General features: G+C 35.7%; 1 protein-coding gene across 2 annotated transcripts in view; it reads right to left on the reverse strand.

Moving 5' to 3' along the window:
* The window catches only part of galnt9 (polypeptide N-acetylgalactosaminyltransferase 9), a 147,258-nt gene that overhangs the window by 106,587 nt on the left and 21,424 nt on the right, over nucleotides 1-19,247 (reverse strand). For both annotated transcript variants that reach the window (XM_088618116.1, XM_088618117.1), the window contains 2 exons: nucleotides 14,289-14,455; nucleotides 9,591-9,765 (listed from right to left, as the gene is read on the reverse strand). In XM_088618116.1, the coding sequence (XP_088474242.1) occupies nucleotides 9,591-9,765; nucleotides 14,289-14,455 (342 nt within the window). The remainder of the gene's footprint in view (nucleotides 1-9,590; nucleotides 9,766-14,288; nucleotides 14,456-19,247) is intronic.

Raw genomic sequence — 19,247 nt, forward strand, 5'->3', positions numbered from 1 at the left:
CAGTCAGGAGTCTGTCTCATAAATAAAGAGAAGTTTTTATTTCATGTGCATGGGAGCGAAACACATAGAGATGCTGGGTGTATTTTTGTCAAACTACTAAACTAGAACAGTCCTTAAATATTTTTTCTGTTAACTATCACACTTCCTTGTGCTTACAAGATTCACAGTGTTCCAAAATCACGCACATCTTCCAACTTCCCTATTTGCTAACGATAATTTATTTAAATACAATTGGTTATTTCGGTTCATAGCTCGCAGTCCTATATATAACACTTATAACACTATAGAATTACATAGTAGACCTTTTTCCAATCCAGTTCAAGCCAGGTCTGAATGTCCACCTTATAAAATATTGCATCTTCTGCAGGAAAATTGTGTACAAAGTTCACAGAAACCCTCTCAACACCTCACTGTTAATTGTGTTTATTATTATTAAATTGCTTACCCTATTTAGGTTGACTGGCTTACAATATAATGTTTCAAGTATCAGGCTGTCTGCACACAAACAAGCTAGAAACCTTCTGTAAGGTTTAGCAGTATGCAAAACAGGCAGTTCTACTTTGAAATTGAAATTAATGTGATGGACTAGAATTCTTTCTTTAAACTGAAGCTTAATGTTATTATTTATGTAAAAAAAATACTTAGAACACCAGTAATTAAGGTATTGTTGTACCAACAACAGTCTTCGTTTGTTTCTGGATTTTTCCAGACAAACAGGTGGAATCAACATTTATATATTGTCATTTAAAAACACAGAAATAAGAAATAATGACAGTAAATGATGTTCTTTCCAATACAGATACTGTACAAACATTCTATTGTCCTTTTCCCACAATTGTCTGCTTAAATGTCGAGTTACTATTGCATTTAGCGTTTAAAGCACGTGTCATTGTTAACCAGTCTACACTGTAATACTTCTACAAGGAATAAAACCTTCGATTAAAACGCACACGGTAATATTTTATTGTTTCCATGTGAAGATATTGTTTTTGCCAGTGCATGACAACATTTTGGCACACACCATAGAACTGCAGAACTCTTGGTAGTCTGTAACAAGTGGGTTGGATTATCACTAATTTGCTTGGCTGCTACAAATACGACCCAAGAGGCCTTTGGCAGACCAAAACTTCTGTATATACAGTACCTTCAACCATGCCAGATCTCCTGACATGAAGTTGCAAGCATGAAAAATGGCTGCCTCAGCACACCATCTAACATTTCACTGCTGTTGCTTTTGAGACCCTAGGTTTCCCTTCCTATCAACCAATGTACTTGAACATTCCTTTATAGATCTGAGGGGGCAGGGGGAAGGGAAAGGAACTGCTGAGTGAAGTGTCTCGAAGGAGTTTTAAAGGAAATACCACACTGTGCTGTTAATAGCATCTGATATAATAGCATCTCTGGAAAAGCCAGCTGAGAGTGTTACAGCTGCTGTTTGTGTGAAGACCTGCATAAGAAGTTCTTCTTATCTGCTTGTATGTCAAAGCTTCAGTGGAAAACATAATCTTTTCAAGTTTTCATTGTGAGGTCTCATAGGCTTGAAATATGACAATACACATAAGGGGGGCAGTATACTGTATATAGTTGGTAAATGTCTGGCTTTATAGCTAGTGGGTTTAAGTCCCTGCTGCGGACACTGCTGTTGTATTTTAAGAGAAGTACTTTAAAGTTGCTCGAGTCCACCCAGTTGTATAGTTGGGAACCAGAACTGCTGAGGAATAATCCCTGTGATTAACTGGCATCACATCTGGGTGGGTGTGGGAATCATTGACTTTCTGATCACTTCACACCTAATAATGACATTTACAAGGCCAGTTAAGTCACATGCCTTGTATTTGTAAAATCAAATTAGTCAAAACTATCAAAGATAACTGCAAAAGTCAGAGAAAAAAAATCCAAGACTGAAATAATTAGGCAGGCATACAGAAAAAAATATATTTTTTGAAGACTTGCAAAAAGTGTCTGAAGACATATACGGTAGAAAGAGATTACTGTTGAATGAAGTACAGATCTTCTGTACGGTCCAGCCTGAGTAACTAACAGGAAACACCTCAGCTGCCACAGGGTGATCCTCTTCCCTGTCACCCCTTGTAGTTTCCAGAACAGAAAGAGAATGATTAAAAATGTTTATTTTACTAGAGCAAAAAGATTTAAAAAACAGATCCCGCAACACTCAACTAATCCATTTAAAAAAATGTATGCTGCAGTTTCAAAAATCTGTTAAATTGTTGGCCATCAGTTGATTTGACAGTAATTGCTGCAAGAACCTTTACATGAAAATGTATACAAGGATCAGTAATGGAAATAATATGACAATATTTACATTTCAGATGTGCTGTGACTGTTGCTGGAGGGAGGTTTCTATGGAAACAAGGTTCTACTTTATGATGGGTGGTGATGGATATCACTAGAGAGAATGTACTGTATGTAACTGCATGAAGATTCAATCATGTTTTTGTTTTATTTCTGGATTAACTGAAAGAACCATTGGTGAGAATGAATTTATAACTTTAAATACATATTTCTTTAACAGAATGTCTGTAGACACAGCTGTGTATTTTGACATTACACCACAAACAAGAATGCAATAATTGCAGAGTACAACAAAATTGCAGCACCTCTTGTTATCCGTGAGGATAGATGTCACAGCTTTACAAGCGGTGGTAGTCCAGAGGATTCTGAGTAAGATCTTGATTAAATTATTTTAAGGAGGGAGAAACTCAATTTATAAGTCCCTCCTAAAGCAAGAACACATATGACACATCCGATACATATCTGTGAGCAACACTGAAATTATTAATCAGCATGCACATAACAATGCTCTTCAGCCCCAATGGGAAAGATAAAGATCCAGAGCGATCACAGTCATCGCTGATTGTGGGACACAGTACCAGTAACCTTCAAATGTGCTCCTTTCAAGTAATCCACTTTTGTTTTTAAACAAGCTGTCCTTTACAGTTACGCCTTTGGGGTTAGCTTACAGCATGCCCTATTCAAAAGAGGAAATGCCTGCAGGATTCAAAGCAGATCTTCTGAAGTAACCCTGATATAATGGAATTTAAATATAGAACCTTTGCTTCTTTATGATATATAACAGTCCTAACCCTTTGTTACTATCTGGTTTACAGTTAGGATTTATGATATTGGTTCAAATTATTATAATTAGTTAAAACCCAGGCTGCTATTAACATTTCTTCCAATACAGTCCCATTTTCAGAGAAACGTTTAATTTTATGTGAGTTTTGGATGAGTATAAACATTTTCAAACATATTTCAAACCTATAGATTAGTGTTCATAGATAAATTAGTTATTTTCTACCCCCCCTTTGGTGGGTAAATTTTTTGGATTTAATACTCTAGCTTTCTTCCAAAGACAGGGTTGAGCACTTGCACAAGAAATGAATATTTATTAAAAAACAATGAAAGATAAATACAGGTTTAATTGAAGTTTTTTTCTATTCTTTAAGAATGAAGGCAGCAAAGAATAGATTATTTTGTGTTCTCTCTTGGTAGATTCTCTACTCTTCAGGGGAAACTAAATAATGTTTATTTGCCCAAAGCTCTCATTTTTACCCTGACACTCTTGAGAACATTAAATCGAGGTCTAACATTGAGAGAGGATAATGAAAGCTTCAGATTCTGCTATTGACCCACAAAGCATTGTGCTGCCTCAGGTGTTCAGATTCTGCATCATATTCTGATGATCACTATCACACTGTTCCTGGCATTACCTGTAATCTTTTGAGGCTAGTTTTCTATCTGTCCTGGCTTTGTCCTTCATAACCTCAAGCATTCGGCTCTTTAGCATTTCCTTTCCAGTTCCCCAGATTGATGAGATTCTCATGTGGCATATCTAGGATTGCCTAAATTGTTCATGTCGGGCGTTATCAGATAATGGGATCTAGCTTCATTCACAACTACCCAGAAGAAACTGTCCACACTCAGGTTCATAAAAACACCAGCTTTTTGAAAAATGCATCAAATGCTCTTTTTTATAGTTTTGTTTGTGCATACATATGTACTGTATATACAGTACAGTTCTAAATTTTGGCTCCTTCATCTCAGTAGGCAAACCGGCTTATATTAAGAATAAATTGTCACAGACAGCAGTAACTTGGTAAGATAAGCACCTGCACAAAAACTTACATGGATCTGAATAGAAGGAAGTAGAGCGTGCGTTTAAAGGTTTAAAGGATCAGTCTAATGTTAATGTAAATGGTGTGTCAGCAACACAGATTGCTTATTCTGCAACAGGGAATTTTGTTCTCCTACAACATTGAGTATTTTCCAGGGAGGAAAAAAAAAAACTTGAGAGAAAAAGAGAGGCTGACAGGTGAATCGGGACACAGTCGCACTGAGGGATCTGTCTGCTGGAGGAATAAACAACCAACATGTGCCTGTCAAAAAGTAAATAGCATTTATTTTTTCTTTTTCAGCAGAAAAAAAAATGTTTAAGGACTAATTCCCTGCTCCTAGGATGGATCAGCAAAGAATGGCCTTTTATAATCTCCTGTGTTACACAAACAGTCTTCATTTCTTTCTCCATCACAGTAGTTTGGCAGCTACAATCAAAGCAAATGTGAATTGGTTTGCCCCCTTTCATCTGTGTTTTGAGACACAATTTGTTCCTATTTACCTGACATGTTGCCATGTATAGTTTTTATTCCCTGGACTTTTGTTTTCCTCAACACAATAAAGTCAGTTCTGGCTTTTGTTACCATATTGATGGCCACAAATCAGCTACATTATAAACTGAACAAAATCAGGGTTGCTTAATGCATAATATATATGAGGTGCACCGTAAGGACTAGTACTTTCAAAATAGATTGGCTAAATTTCATTATAACACCATGGATGAATTCTGATTTTTATTCCACAGCAGCTAAAGTAAATACAATACAGCCCATGATTCCTATTATTATAGGAAAATATATATGGATATGATTAGAACTTAATAATTATTAATAATCTAACCAAAGCTGCAACATCATGCATCACATTGTGGTGGAAAAGAAAGAAAATCATAAAAGCAGGAGAGTAATGCTTTCTCACTTACAAAGAGTACTGATATCTGAGATTACAGGGTGTGTTGAAACATTATGAAAGAATATGCATTGAAAGCACAAGGAATTAAAGCAAAAACAACATCTTAAAACTCTCTCTCGAACAACATCCATTGCCTTTGGATAATGCAAGATGCAATGTAACATAAGTTCAACTGAACTATTAGCATCATATTTCAAAACTCTTTCGCAATTTAGCACCCTTTTCAAAAACAAGGTGACACCATCATTCCATAGGTTCTATGACCAACAATAAACAATCAAAACCATTTAGCTCCGCACTGTAAAAATGAAAACAAATCAAAGTAATTTTTCAACGTTTTTTGTTACAAGCACTTGGGAGAGGTTACAACATCAGCAAAATAAGACTCTAATACTAAAGAGTTAATGGTAACACCGAAACACTTGCAGAAAACACTGGTAGGGTTTTCTCAGAAGAGTGCAATGCAATCACACATAAATAAGCACTTAGAGAAACAGCCATAAAAGCTAAGGCTATAAACACTGCTTTTCACAAACATTTTAGTGAGATATATATTTCAATACCCATGAAAGACTTCAAGGTTTATGCATACGATAATATATATGTTTCTCAGGCCCACAAAATGGCCTACTATAATTTTCTCTCTTTACTTGTTTGCCTGCTTTACTTTTTCATGCAGACAGCCAGCCAAGCTCCAGTGGATCACATTAAGAGCAGACAGGGTTACTGTACCCAGAAGCAACTAAAGCCACGTTCTTATCAGATGGAAGCCATGTGCTTCCCCCTTAAGCCAAATGTACGTACCTCCACACAGAAAGGTGTCTCTTGATCTGCAGAACCACAATACACTGTGGGAATGACTTAAGACCCAACTATAATTCTGATTTCAGAAAGAAACTAAATACAATAGCTCCAGGTGGTGATATCGTTCCTTGCAAATTCTAAAAGAACATTAGGAGAAATTGTTGCCAAAAACATACAGTATGTATTTCTTTTAGTTCTGTCTAGCTCCTTGGTTGTATTAACAAAAAGTTGTTACGTACTGTAGCACTGCCAGCAGCTGGACTGTCAGAGTATATAATTTAATATCGCCTTGATATTTCTCTTGCACTGATTAATTTTTCATAAATCCATTCAACAGATTCCTTTTATCTGGTGTTTTATCCATCCATACAAAGCACATTAATGTAAAAAACCCATATCAATTAAAATATAAAAGTCAAGCCTGTCTACATTTTCTGGTAGGTTGGTGATTTCTCTTGCCAAAGTGGGACCAGGTCTGGAAATACAGGTGCAGTTTTTGACTTTGTTCATTTATTTGTTCAGCCTCCTTGTTTGAATTATTTATACCTCATGTAATTCATGAAAAATTATTGCTGACAAAATTACAACAACAGGATGAAATTCTCATTCTTGAACTGTGAGGCTGGTTTAAAAGGCTGCAGAAACACCAAGAGTACTGTATACTGAGTGCCACCAAATTGCAATGTTTCAGAATGACTGATTTTCCTTTTATGTCTTTACTTTTGCATGTTGATCAATAAGAAATTGATTCTGATTTGGAATTGCAAATTATTTTTCTTATGCCGCAAAGATAGGCCTTTACCACCATGATCCTTGTAATCTCCCATGACTTTTCCTGTCTCTCCCTGCATGCACTCCTGTCACCTTACACTCAACGTCTGATCTCCTTACTTCCCTTATCCTTCACCCCCTTCTGTGGACCTCTCCATCTCATTTAATCCTGATTCCACCTCTACCCGTTCTGGAATGGCACATCCTTGCCACTCCATCTTGGGGAACTCTGCCTGCGCATAACCAGCTTCTGCTCCAGGCTCTGGTACTATCCTACCTAGACGATTACTCTAACTGCCTAGCCTTCCTTCCTGCCAGTGCTATGCACTTAGTGCAACAGAATTCAGAATTCTGTATCTCCCTTTCTTAGCTTTCATCATGCTGCTCCAGTCTCTAGTCTCTCCACCGGCTCCCTGTTGCTGCACGTATTTGATCGCTTCCAATTCAAAAACCTAGTTCTCATCTGCTGATATCTCAGCCACTCTCCTTCTGACTGTTTTCAATTGTTTATCTCTCCACTCACATTCCACCAGACTTTCTGTACACCCTCTCCACTTTCCTACTTCCAGAGCCTGTTAATCCATTTAAGACAGCACCTGTGATCCCTCAGCTCTCAACTACATCTTCAATGACTCTTATACACTCTATTGCACTATTTTTAATTATGAGAGCGATATTGTAGCTTGCTAATTGCTCTTATTCAATGCAAAATGGAATACGTGCCAGTAGTATTTATATACCTACACCTCCTGCGTGTATACTATTTTAGTTCTTACTGTATGTTTGTGGTACCAGTATCATTATTTCATAAATGATTTTTTTCCATACCCTCATGATTCCACATTATGTAAATCTTCCATACTGTAAGGTAACCTGGAATAGGGCATCTGCTACAATATTACCTGCTACGATATTAATAGCATTAATAATCATCATCACATTCACACAGAGGGGAGGGGAACACTGCAATGTCTTCCCCTGTACTTGGAAATCTCATCTGCTATTGTTCACACCGTGAGTCCCACAGCATCTGCTGAAAACTTTTTATTGACAGGAGGAGTGAGGTGGTGCTCACTGACTGCACTGCAAGCTGAAAGGAGGGAGCTGTTGGAAGGAGAGTGGACTCTGGCCAACTGTAGTTCACCCAATCCTGGCAGCTCTCAGTCAATTTTGTGCCACTGCTTGGGAAATCCCTGCCGTAGTTGTTTAGTGACATACCTCAGGTACAAGATACTGTACAATCACTTGGGCTCAGGTATAAGATATAAGGCAGTTGTACCAGTTGTGCAACTTGAAAAAAAAACATGTTTGGATTTTCTGGAGCTAGGGAACACTTTCATTTTGTATCTAAAATCTTTTGGCTTAGTGTTCTTGGCTGTACTTGCAAGTCAGTTTGATTTAATTCAAAATGCGGTGAATGAATGCTTCTAGGTATAAGTGACCTTTTTGTTTCTATCACAGGGATTCCATTCTCCCTTTGCTTTGGATCTGAAATAAAAGTATAGAAATTATATCTCGCTAACAGAGTATGGTTTTAGCCACATCTTTCAAATAAAGTCCTCGGCTATCTAGGAGAATAATAGTTTTATTAAGAATTATCTGTGGATGCATTAAAAAAGGCTTTGCATGATTGTACTGTACATACTGTACTGTAGGTAAAATGATCAAAAGGAAATTCGGATATTCAGTTACTAAAAGCATTTGACTGAACATCAGAAACAATGAATACAGATTTTGTAGAGGTGAAAGGGTCAGTAGAAGAAGGAAGAAACATTCATTTTTGAAAAGCAGCAGATGGGCAAACAGATGAGGGAACCACAGGGGTATCAATTATCATCACAGAACTACAAATCGCAAGTCTTCATCTATTCCCAATGATACCTGCAGTTCTGTTTCTTCTTCACATGGTTGGTAACCAATGCTACAGTATTGTAATGATTGAGACAGATGCCAAATGAAATGTCCGTTGGTCTTACTACAGGGCTCATAGACAAAGTTAAAAAAACAGAGTACCCTCAAGAAGAAAATGCCCTCAACAACTAATGCAGGGTCAGATTTCTCCATGATTCATCACCTAATTGTATTTATCCCATATTATATGAAAGCAAAACAAATGCTTTCACAATACAAATCATTATTATCATTGTTTTGCAAGCAGCTTTGCCTTTCCTCCAGAACTATGTGGGTATAAAGTGAAAAGTACCACAAAATGCAAACCCAAATCCTTTCAACACTGACATAGACATGCTGCAACATTTCTCACCATTCTAAGGAGATTACAGGATCACTGAAGGTTATTAAGGATTGCCATGAATGCTCATTAAGGTGTATCACATATCACAAGACCTAAGGTTTCAAAGGAAACCAGATGCAGGTTTGCCTTATTGTCTGGCCAGCTTTACAAGTGCCAGGCAAACACTCTGTCTTAAGGACTGTCTAGGCTGACAGTCTCAAATTAAATGTCGATTAAGGCCAGTTGTGTTGCTTGTTTTGTGGTAAGCATAGATGTCAACTAGAAATTGGGTTGAGACCCTCTGAAGTTATTTCATTAAGCTTCTTAAGCTAGGCCCCAGGGGCAAAAAATCCAGAAAGCTCTGGCCTTATAATGCTTTTCTGTCCTTCTTCTTTCTTTTCCATATTTATTTTCCATGCCTCGTGATTATCTCTGCCCCATTTTCATAGTTTTATTCCCAGTCAAAGGATCCACATCAACCATTATTTATTCACTCATACTTTCTTGAGAAAGTAACTTATTGTAAGAAATGTGAAATTAATTGTCAATACCTATTTTGTTTAAAGGAGATGACATATCAGCCTGATAAAAATGCTGACATACTTTATCAGTTCAGTAAATTGGAGTATCATAAAGCTGGAATGTAGCCTGTAGTCAGGAAACAACCTTATACGTAAAAATTATGCAGAAGGTCGACGGTGCATACAGAGTATTGAATGTTTAAAGAGCTACTCACCAAGCTGTGTTAAACTCCACATGGGCATCAAAGAACCCAACAATGGGTGCTGTTGCAGCTTTCCATCCATGAATCCTGGCTCGGATTAGACCTTCTCTCTTACTGTTGCGCACAATCTTCACCAGGCCTGGGTATCTTTTGTTGACATATTGGTCGAGGTTGAATTTTAATTCCACTACAGCAAAAAAAAAAATATTGAATCAGGAATATAGCAGATGTACTGTCTGTGATATGGAAGAACTTTAACATACAAAACATACAGTAAGTAGCTGAAGTCCAAACATCTAAACATAGAGTATGCACATGCTTTCAGATTGCTCCTCTTTTTAAAAGCAGTCTATTTTCATATCCGACCTTATGAGTGATGTAGTGACTCAAGTAATGACATAAGCTATTAATATGATAGTTCTTATGTCAGTTTTTACTGATCTTTAAATATCAATTTTTACAACAGTATTGCCATGAATGGTCATTAAGGTCCATTATCACAAGATCTACAGTATGAATAAGGTTTCACTACTGGAGACCAGATGCAGGTTTGCTTTATTGCCTGGCCAGCAAGTGCCAAGCAAATGCTCTGTCTTCAGGACTGTGTAGGCTGATATCACATGCCAGAGAAGCACCCAGAAAACGTATGAAGTTCTTTCACAATTATGAGTTCGCAAGAATGTGTCCTTTTTTAAGAACAAACTGTCAAAGAACTTAACTTGTACAGCTGTTTCTGGACTGGGACATATGGTTGTGAGAGATTGATCAATGTCAGAAATATTCCCTGGAGGTATCTAAATGATCTAGCTTTGTGGGAAAAATGCTTGTAGAACGTTCCTTCTAGCTGTAGGAAACATAAATCTGGCTTCTATTGTTAACATAAATCAGTAGAAGCCAGTAATACCACACATCATTTATGTCTCTGTCATATGCTATCCTATAATTCAAGTCCAGAATGGGACTTTTCACTAACAAAACTTTACAGTCATTTGACAAAGCTGCTTGGTCTAAAGGCACAGCCTAAAAACAATTGGCATGAAGAATTTGTTTTTAAGTGTGACTTAAAAATAAAAGTTCAAAGTAAGAGTTTTTCTGATTACTCAGGAAATTATGGATGTAAGCCTTACAGAATATAATTAAATATGACTGACATGCTCAAGTGACAAGACATTTGATCATCCTAACCCAACATTTTTACAAAGAGAATTGCATAACCTTTATATAGGAACAAGTAATAGGTTTATTCCATGCTGAAAAGAGAAGAAAGAAAACACAACGTTTCGGCTGTGGAGCCTTCTTCCTTGTTGAACCTTAATATATACAATTACAGTACAATTAGAATTACTGGATGAAAAACTAGGGGCAGTTGAAAAATATCCCAGGTTTAAGTTCACACATAAACATATGAATTTTAGTCCTTGAATCATTCAGATGAACAACAGTTAAAGACTCACATCCTGATAAATGTCCTGCTCATCAATATAGTCAAGAGCTTTATACACTAAGAAAAACAAATGCTCATTCATCAAACATACATCACTATGTAATATACATTTTAGACTACACATCAGAATCAGGGTATGAAATAGAAGTTTTTTTTTCCAGTCCATCACATATATTTAACTTGAAGTCATATCTGTGACTAGTATGTGGGTATTCATTAATAATACCTGGTGCACTTGTTATCTGGCCTCTTCTGGATACGAGGTTTGAATTCATGAAATGTTCATTAGCACTGACAATACATTGCTGAAGAATATATCACATATAATGATGTTATAGTATGGGTTTTTTAAGGAAATAACCTCACAAGACATAACGCATAAACCAGCCATCTCAATTCCTGTCCTTAAAATTAGGAGACATAATATCAGTTTACAAAATCGCATAGATTCAGCCACTGGCAGGTATTAAGGAAATTATTTTTCTTCATGGGAGAGAGTGGTTGATTGTTTTTTAGTTATAAATTTCATTGCACTTGCTCATAGAATGTCAGGCACATACTGTATAAATGACAGTCAGATAAAGAACAGGACTCAAGCAAAAACAAACTTCACCGTGAAAGCAAAAGTAAGTTTAAATTTTAAATATCTTATTTCAAAATAGAATCAGGATTGAGTGTTTAACCTACCTTGGTTGATTGACAGATGTGAATTTTAATCCAATATCCACTCATCATATTCATTAAAAAGTAGTTTATTTCATATATAAAAAATTCATTTGGTATAATTAAACTATTTTCATCTTTGTTCAGACAGTATTTCATTACAGGGGATCATTAAACTTTTATTGAGATAACATCAATGAAACACTGTGTATTTGTGTTCCAGTTTTGCATAATAAATGCAGAAAATACCATTACCCGCACTGAAATGCAATATGAGCACTTTTCTCTTTTTATCAGTGTCAAGCTAAGCGAGTTTGGGCATCTTGTTTCAGAAACCCAGAATGAATAACCCCGAGTCTAAACTGCGGAAGGGAAAAAACTAACTATTACAGTAGCTAGATCAAAATCTGTCTGCTGTTCTTTCATACTCCCTTTAGGAAAGGGGAAAAAAACAGAAAGAAAAGGCAAACTTGCTGACCCTGCATGTTAATAGCTCCGTATTAAAAGAACAGTATAAAGATCAGCACAAAGTAACCATCGCTGATCATTAAAGGTGAACAAAAGGAGAAGGTTACCATCCCGCCTGCCATGTTAGTGCTATAAAAGGCTCTCATTTAAAAGGTCTTTTGGGGAGTTCGATGTGCCAATGTTGACTCCAAGTTCCCTTTCAAGATGTTATTCATGCTCTGCATTCCCTTTCAGCTGATCCAGAGGGACCAGACAGAGTAAATACCAACTGATTGAACTCCAGCTATCTTTTGGAATGCAGTGTATTGTCACTGTTAAAATCTGGCAAGGCTTAGGGAGCTCAGGACTCCATGTTGTTGCCTACAGTTCTCCCAGATGAGTAGACAAAAACAGGAACTTCAGGGTTTTTTTTATCCCTCAGAAAATAACAGACAAAGGTTCATGGGAGGATTAAGCTCATAATTTTTTCTCGCTTTAAAAAAAAATTAAATAAACGCGTGCTATTTTTAAACTCCTAAGCATGTCTAAGTATAATCCTCCAGGGCTCAAATTGTGTTAAATTACTGGAGACAGTTTGATTAAGGTGACAAAAAGAGTGAAATTACAGCGATGTGGTCAAGTTATAGTCTACGAAAATTCAATCTGCTAATTAGATCAAGGTTACAATAATAAAGCTGTCAATCCGCTTTCAAGGGAATAGAATGCTCTGGCACTATTCAAGAGGCAAATATGCAATAACCTTCCTTGCTGCTTTGGTTAATGCCTGTCCTTTTGATAAACTGCAAAAATAAAAGTTCACATAAGCTGTCTGATGGTTTATATAATGGGCCACACTAGAGTTGTAGAGTTATAAAGTTTAAAGTATAATTTAATGTAGTGATCACTGTATGGAATGTGTTATGAATCATAATTGTTTGCATATTTTTAATGTGGCAGTAACAGTATAAAGGTGGATTGGTGGTATTTGGAATAAGCTACCCAGCTATGCCGTTGAACCCGTTATCTTTTTTTTAAATAGCCGAGATTCTAGGCTCAATTAGATACTAGTAAGTCAAGGGTCTAGATGTGTTGAAAGACCTCTTCATGTTTGTAACCTTAAATAACAAGTTCTTAAATTCTTATATTAACAGACATATCAATTCTTTTCAATTGAGTTCTGTCATTCTGTCTGTCACATATGGATTTTCTTTTTAATAGAAACCTTTATTAAGATTATTAAAAGGTAGGGTGCCTGAATGCTGCTTGCTGCTTGTTTATTCTCTGATCTTTTTGAAAAGCATTTTTAGTTTTTAAAATGAAATCATTTTTTTAATGAAGAGTATTAAGAATATTTATCTCTTAAAGGTTGCTAGGTTTTCTTTTTTTTCCAAAACAATTTCTGGCTTTTAAAAGATATTAAAAAGACAAATTTAGATAGTAAAATAAGGGAAGTTTAGAGAACACATTTTGTTAAAACACTGTGATAAAAACATTCTCTCTTCAGAATACTTGGAACATAAAATTCTAGTTCATAAGATTTCCTAGTCAGGTTATGAATTTCATTGTCCAAGCATAATTTATATTACATACGATAAAATAACTGGCTGCCATAATGTGGTTACTTGGCAACATCTATTGTTCAGAATACTATATATCCATGATGTTTTTATTCATAAGTGTACATTTAGATGTCAAAACTCTATTTCAGAATTGGGGAATTCTTATTTCTTAGCTCTTATCAGCTAAGAATCACTCCACTCCTTTACCTTAATCAGCACTAAATATTAAATTGCTACACATTAAGTCAGTAAAATTAAAAATTAAGTGAGACGTTTGCCAAGATTAAATTTCATAAGGCTTGGTATTATTGATGTCCCTACTTTGCCATTAATCTATCAAGGTCTTTCTGAGTGTCATGATAATATATTATACAGTATATAGCGCAGAGAAAAAATACTGATACAATGCACATTTTAATTTGATTTGCCTTAACAATATATTCTGAAACACTGTTAAATAATTTACAAACTCAGCATGTACGTTCACACAGAAGGTAATACAGTATGAGCCTATAATATTAAGGGGCTGTGATATGACAAAGAAAATGTCACAATTCATTGAGGGTATGTACATAATGCACTTATGATACCTCTTACCACTATCACTGTTGTCGTCAACAAGGATGATCTCTTTGAGCAGGTGTGCAGGTGTGTGATTGACCACGCTGTGTACAGATCGCAAGATCACCGATAAGGCTTCATTTACGAATATAAAGACCACAGAAATCTGAGGGAGGTCATCAGGGTAAGCCATTTGCTTGCACCTGTGAAGACACAAAGAGAACATAAACCCCTTTCTTTCAGAGATCACGAGACAGATATTTGAAATCTCATTTACTGTTTAATATAACACTGTTTATGCTTTCCAGAAAGCATCCAAAATCTCTATACACCTGGAGGGTGGTTCTTTCATTACAGGTGTTAAAAAGCAAAGAAGGGTCCCAAACCATTCTGCACCCATATGCTGAAGTGAGGAACAGTTTATTTCAGTGCATGCTTGATGTTTCGCAAACCTCAAGCTCTCACTGTGAATCTGAAAACAATAAATTGCTCCTTCCTATAGTCCAGGGTAAAAGAGATGTGGAGAATTTTATAACAGCTGGACTAGAGGATATGTTAAAATGGAAATGCACTTTTGCAATGGGTATTGCTCTCATTGGAAAGCCATGGAAACAGGGTACAGAGAATACGTTAACAGAATCCCCTTTTAAATAAAAAAGCACTTTACAAAAACCCATTTAATAAAATGAGTCACATCCTTTTGGAATTGCAATTCCAGTATAATCCACAAACAAACAGAACCACCACAATAAGAAAGTGATCTCTCTCTCTAGAAACCACAGAATGTGTTGCGGGTCTGTAATAACTCTCCTCAGCTCATGGGTTTTCATAGAAACATGGTTTTGAGACTGGCCTTCCAGCACATCCATTTTCGACTGCCAAGCTTCCTTCAAACTGCACCAGCTGCCAGATTCCTATGGCAACCATGTGTACCTACTCACTCTGCACTCTCTTAACTTTTGCACAGATAAACAGTTCATGCAGTGAAATCCCTCCTTTCTTCAGACATTATTTTCCCAAAGAGATTGTGCTTTTTAATTTTGCTGTCAAATGTCAAAAGACACGATCAAAACAGAACAAAATACTTTTTTTTCATGAGTCACCACAAACATACAGCCTAATTTAATTGATTGATTTATTTAAAGAGTGTGCTTTATCTTACCAGATATCTAAGGATTGTAAAAACAGTATAGACAATGATGTAATTATTACTGAAGACATTATTTTTACAATTAGTTTGCACTATGGTTTTGCTGACTTGTATTGGTTTAACCTGAAGACACTGTTAAGCATTTGAAAATACACTATTGGAACTATGACGCAGTACCTATAGAAACTCAATACACCCTTTACAAAATAACACATTACACAATAACAGCCTGAAATTAAATCATTTTATTTTACCTGACTTACACATATTGTAAAGCACAACAGTGTGTAAAACAAAAGTGGTGCTGGACCAGTACAAGATAATCATTCAAATTGACTACAGTAAGACTCTCCAATGTTTCCATCTAAGTAGGGCAGCCTTACATTGGAGCCCCCTTTCGTTGGGGAATATTGAAAGAATTCACAATAATTTGGAGAGCTTTCTTTTGTAAGTAAGTAAATTATTCCTCTTAGAACTTCTGTTCCGACGCTGCTCAGCTAAAGCTGAAGAAGAGAAATGAAGAAGAAAGCGAGTAATCTCATGGGAGGGTTACAGTATTCACAAATTGTCTCTAGAGATCCTACCTGCAATCTGGTGTAAAGAAGCTGTTCATAGCCAGCAATACCAAGACAAAAGTTTACTATTTACTATTACCTTGTGTGGAAAAAAACCTATGCAGTGGTAACACCCTGTTAAATATATACTTCTCAAATCACAAGTTTAGGACAAGGCTGGAAAAAAGATTTTATGCAGCCAAAAGCTCTAAGATAAAATGTATTTTTTAATACTTTTCTGTATATTGATAAGAATAAAAGGAACTTATTTTTTCTCCAGTTGGTAGTGCAATAAACAACAATCATAAAAGTAGACATTAAACTGTAGTCTTTAATTTGATTTTTTCCTGGATTGGAGTCAGGTCAAATATTTTGAATGAATAGAATGTACTGTAATCTATATTCTGTAAGGAATCCATTCTACAGACGACTTTGCCAATTCTTCCCCCTGAGTGGTATGCAACCACAAAGTGTTTACTTATATTTTTTCTCAGATGCTGTGACTGACTATTTGTAGGTTTGGATTTGGTGATGGTGTTTATATCATGTGCTAGTCTGGCAACCACACTCTGAAGGACAGCCAGGCCTTCAAGCAAATTTCTAACGAAGAAATGACCTCCTACAATTTAATAAGCACTGCTTGGAATTGAGGGGAGATAAATTTAAATAAAGCAAGCTTCCTGTTCATCCAAAGTTTCAAATGTTTATCTACTTGAAAAGACTGGCTAAATCTGAATTTTACTTAATTTTCATTTGATGCAATCATTCACAACATGAGTACTTCATAAACATAAATATAGGATTCATTTTTATGATTACAGAAATGGCTTAGAAGGTTTTCAGTGATAAAACATTAATATATCATCATGGATGCAAGTCAGGACTATCTGTTTTATTCATATTTCACTCCATGGTTCAATGATGTTTAGTTGAAGTGATTGCTTATAAGAGTAATTTGCAACCTGTAAAAGAGCTTATTAAGCTGTGACCTTGCGTTTGTGATCTCAAAACAAACAAAAGAACTTCATATAATGAGCTATACTTATATTACTCTTTAAAATTATTTACCAAGGATTTTGCACTTGCAAAAGAAGGTCTTGCATGAAATTAAAAACATCTATCAAAAGTCTGACTTCTGCAACTGTCTCTAAAACAGTAGATGCACACTGTATGAGACTGAGGATTATACTGTATATTGAAATGCACTGCTAAAAAAATACAGTACTTTATAGTCAAAATGATGTGAATATATTTTTTTTCATTTGAATAAAACTAGAAATACTACAGAATTAATTCTCACATATTTTCAATCTATAACAAGTCATCTGTAGTCACTTAACACAATGTTTTAATGAATTTTTATTTTCTATCAGAAACCGGCATACTTCCTTATTTTCCTAAAGCAGTTACAGTATATGACCTCAGTAAAAGAAATTTTAAACAATTACTGAGACACAGCCATTGCTAATACCACAATACTCAGTGCATCATGATCACAAATCTTGACATGACAACAAATCGTCCTGACAGAATTAAAGTGCACCAGATGGGACCCAGTATCTTGTTGTGTCTTTCAAGATTGCAGAATCTGAAGCTTGCTGAAATTGCTTAATCAGGGTTTAACATTCAATCCCTGTGCTCAGAACTTTGTTTTCAGAGATGCACACACATTATCCTACATAAGTTCAGAGCACATTGCATTTACCCACAAGTAATAAAGATGCAATAACCCGTGAATTCCAGTTTTGTTGTAGAATTTTCACTACATTGAGCACAACGTAAGATCACAATTAATCTAGGCAGGAGGTACTAGATGGTATTTTTAAAGGACAGAAAACATTGCAAACTAACAGTGGCAACAGGACAGAGGAGCATAAATCAACAGAATGTTTACTTTGTTTTTACGTAGTGCAAGTGGAGGGAATGTCTTGAAATACAAATTGCAATATTGCAATTCACAGGGTCCTCAGAGCATTTAATCACAAAGTACTGATGCAAAAAATATGCACATACTGCTCTCGGCCACCACATGGTGAAATACTACAATGTACAAATAGAAGAAAGCAATGAACCAATGAAAAGTAAAGACCACAATTGGTCTTTCTGGAAAAGTCATTTAATTTTTACTTTTTACTTATTCTTTACATGCTCTGCCTGGGTTGGCAACTGACATGCTTTGCACAGGGCAGTTTGTGTCATCTTATAATAGTATAGTAGCATCTTCCAGCCTGAGTTAATGACAATCTCACATAGTTGCCTGTTGAAACAAGTTCAACAAAGATCAAAATGTCCTACTTTACAAAGTCAATAGTTTGGGGACAGTATTCCAAACCTTAACAAAGGCTTTCACCTTTGGAGTTTTAACTATTGTGAGTTTTGTTGTGGTTCAGAATTAATACTGTACATGGAGTGCTTGTACTGAACAAAAAAAAAACATTTAGATAATAAGGAGTAGGTATAGCTGCTGAAATAATGAAAAATAAAGACAAACTCAAATTATGTTTGTACTTTCATCTGTTTTGCTTAATAGTAATTTATTAAAGTTCAGTAATTCAAAAATATAAAAAATGATGGAGAGAATTATAAAATAAATCATATACTGCGGTATATTTAGAGCATGCATTTTCTCAAAAATCCAATATTTAATGCTTTTTATGGACATTTTGGGTCAATTGGGTGCACAATGGCAGTAAGGATGTTTTGTTAAATATACTGTAGGGCATGTTTTGTTGGTTGTGGCCAGCAAACTGCAGCCGAGTTATTAAACAGTGTATTACTTTTGGTTCCCCTGAATGGATAAATATTCTATAAATATAATGAATTTAACTGAATGACATAAATAGATTTTAGAGATACATTAAGATGATTTGATGGCTCTTTCATTAATTATAAATACATATATACTGTACATATCTGAAATCTTCGATAGCTGAAATCCTGTCAATATTAGCACACTACAGTATTGGCTTAATGTTTAGCCATGTGGCTAAAACATTAAGCCAATACTGGGTTAGGATGGTAATCTTTAGCAACCCCTCTTGAAATTGTTCAATTTGTAAGAGCTTAAGTAATTGGCAAATTTCATTCAGTCTTTTAACAAAATTATTGTGCTTTACTTCAAATTTAATCAAAGAACAAGATAGTGTAGGGCACTGAAAATGAGCGAACTTATCAGTATTTTCAGTTTGGTTTTGTTCTCCTTCTGTCTTACTTGGATAACTGCAAATGTGATCCTCCTGTACATCCAAGACTGAAATAAAATGGTCACACTACAGATCGAGCACACATGCG

The sequence above is a fragment of the Lepisosteus platostomus genome, chromosome 24 (genome assembly GCF_059453375.1).
Source record: "Lepisosteus platostomus isolate fLepPlt1 chromosome 24, fLepPlt1.hap1, whole genome shotgun sequence".
Taxonomy (NCBI): domain Eukaryota; kingdom Metazoa; phylum Chordata; class Actinopteri; order Semionotiformes; family Lepisosteidae; genus Lepisosteus; species Lepisosteus platostomus.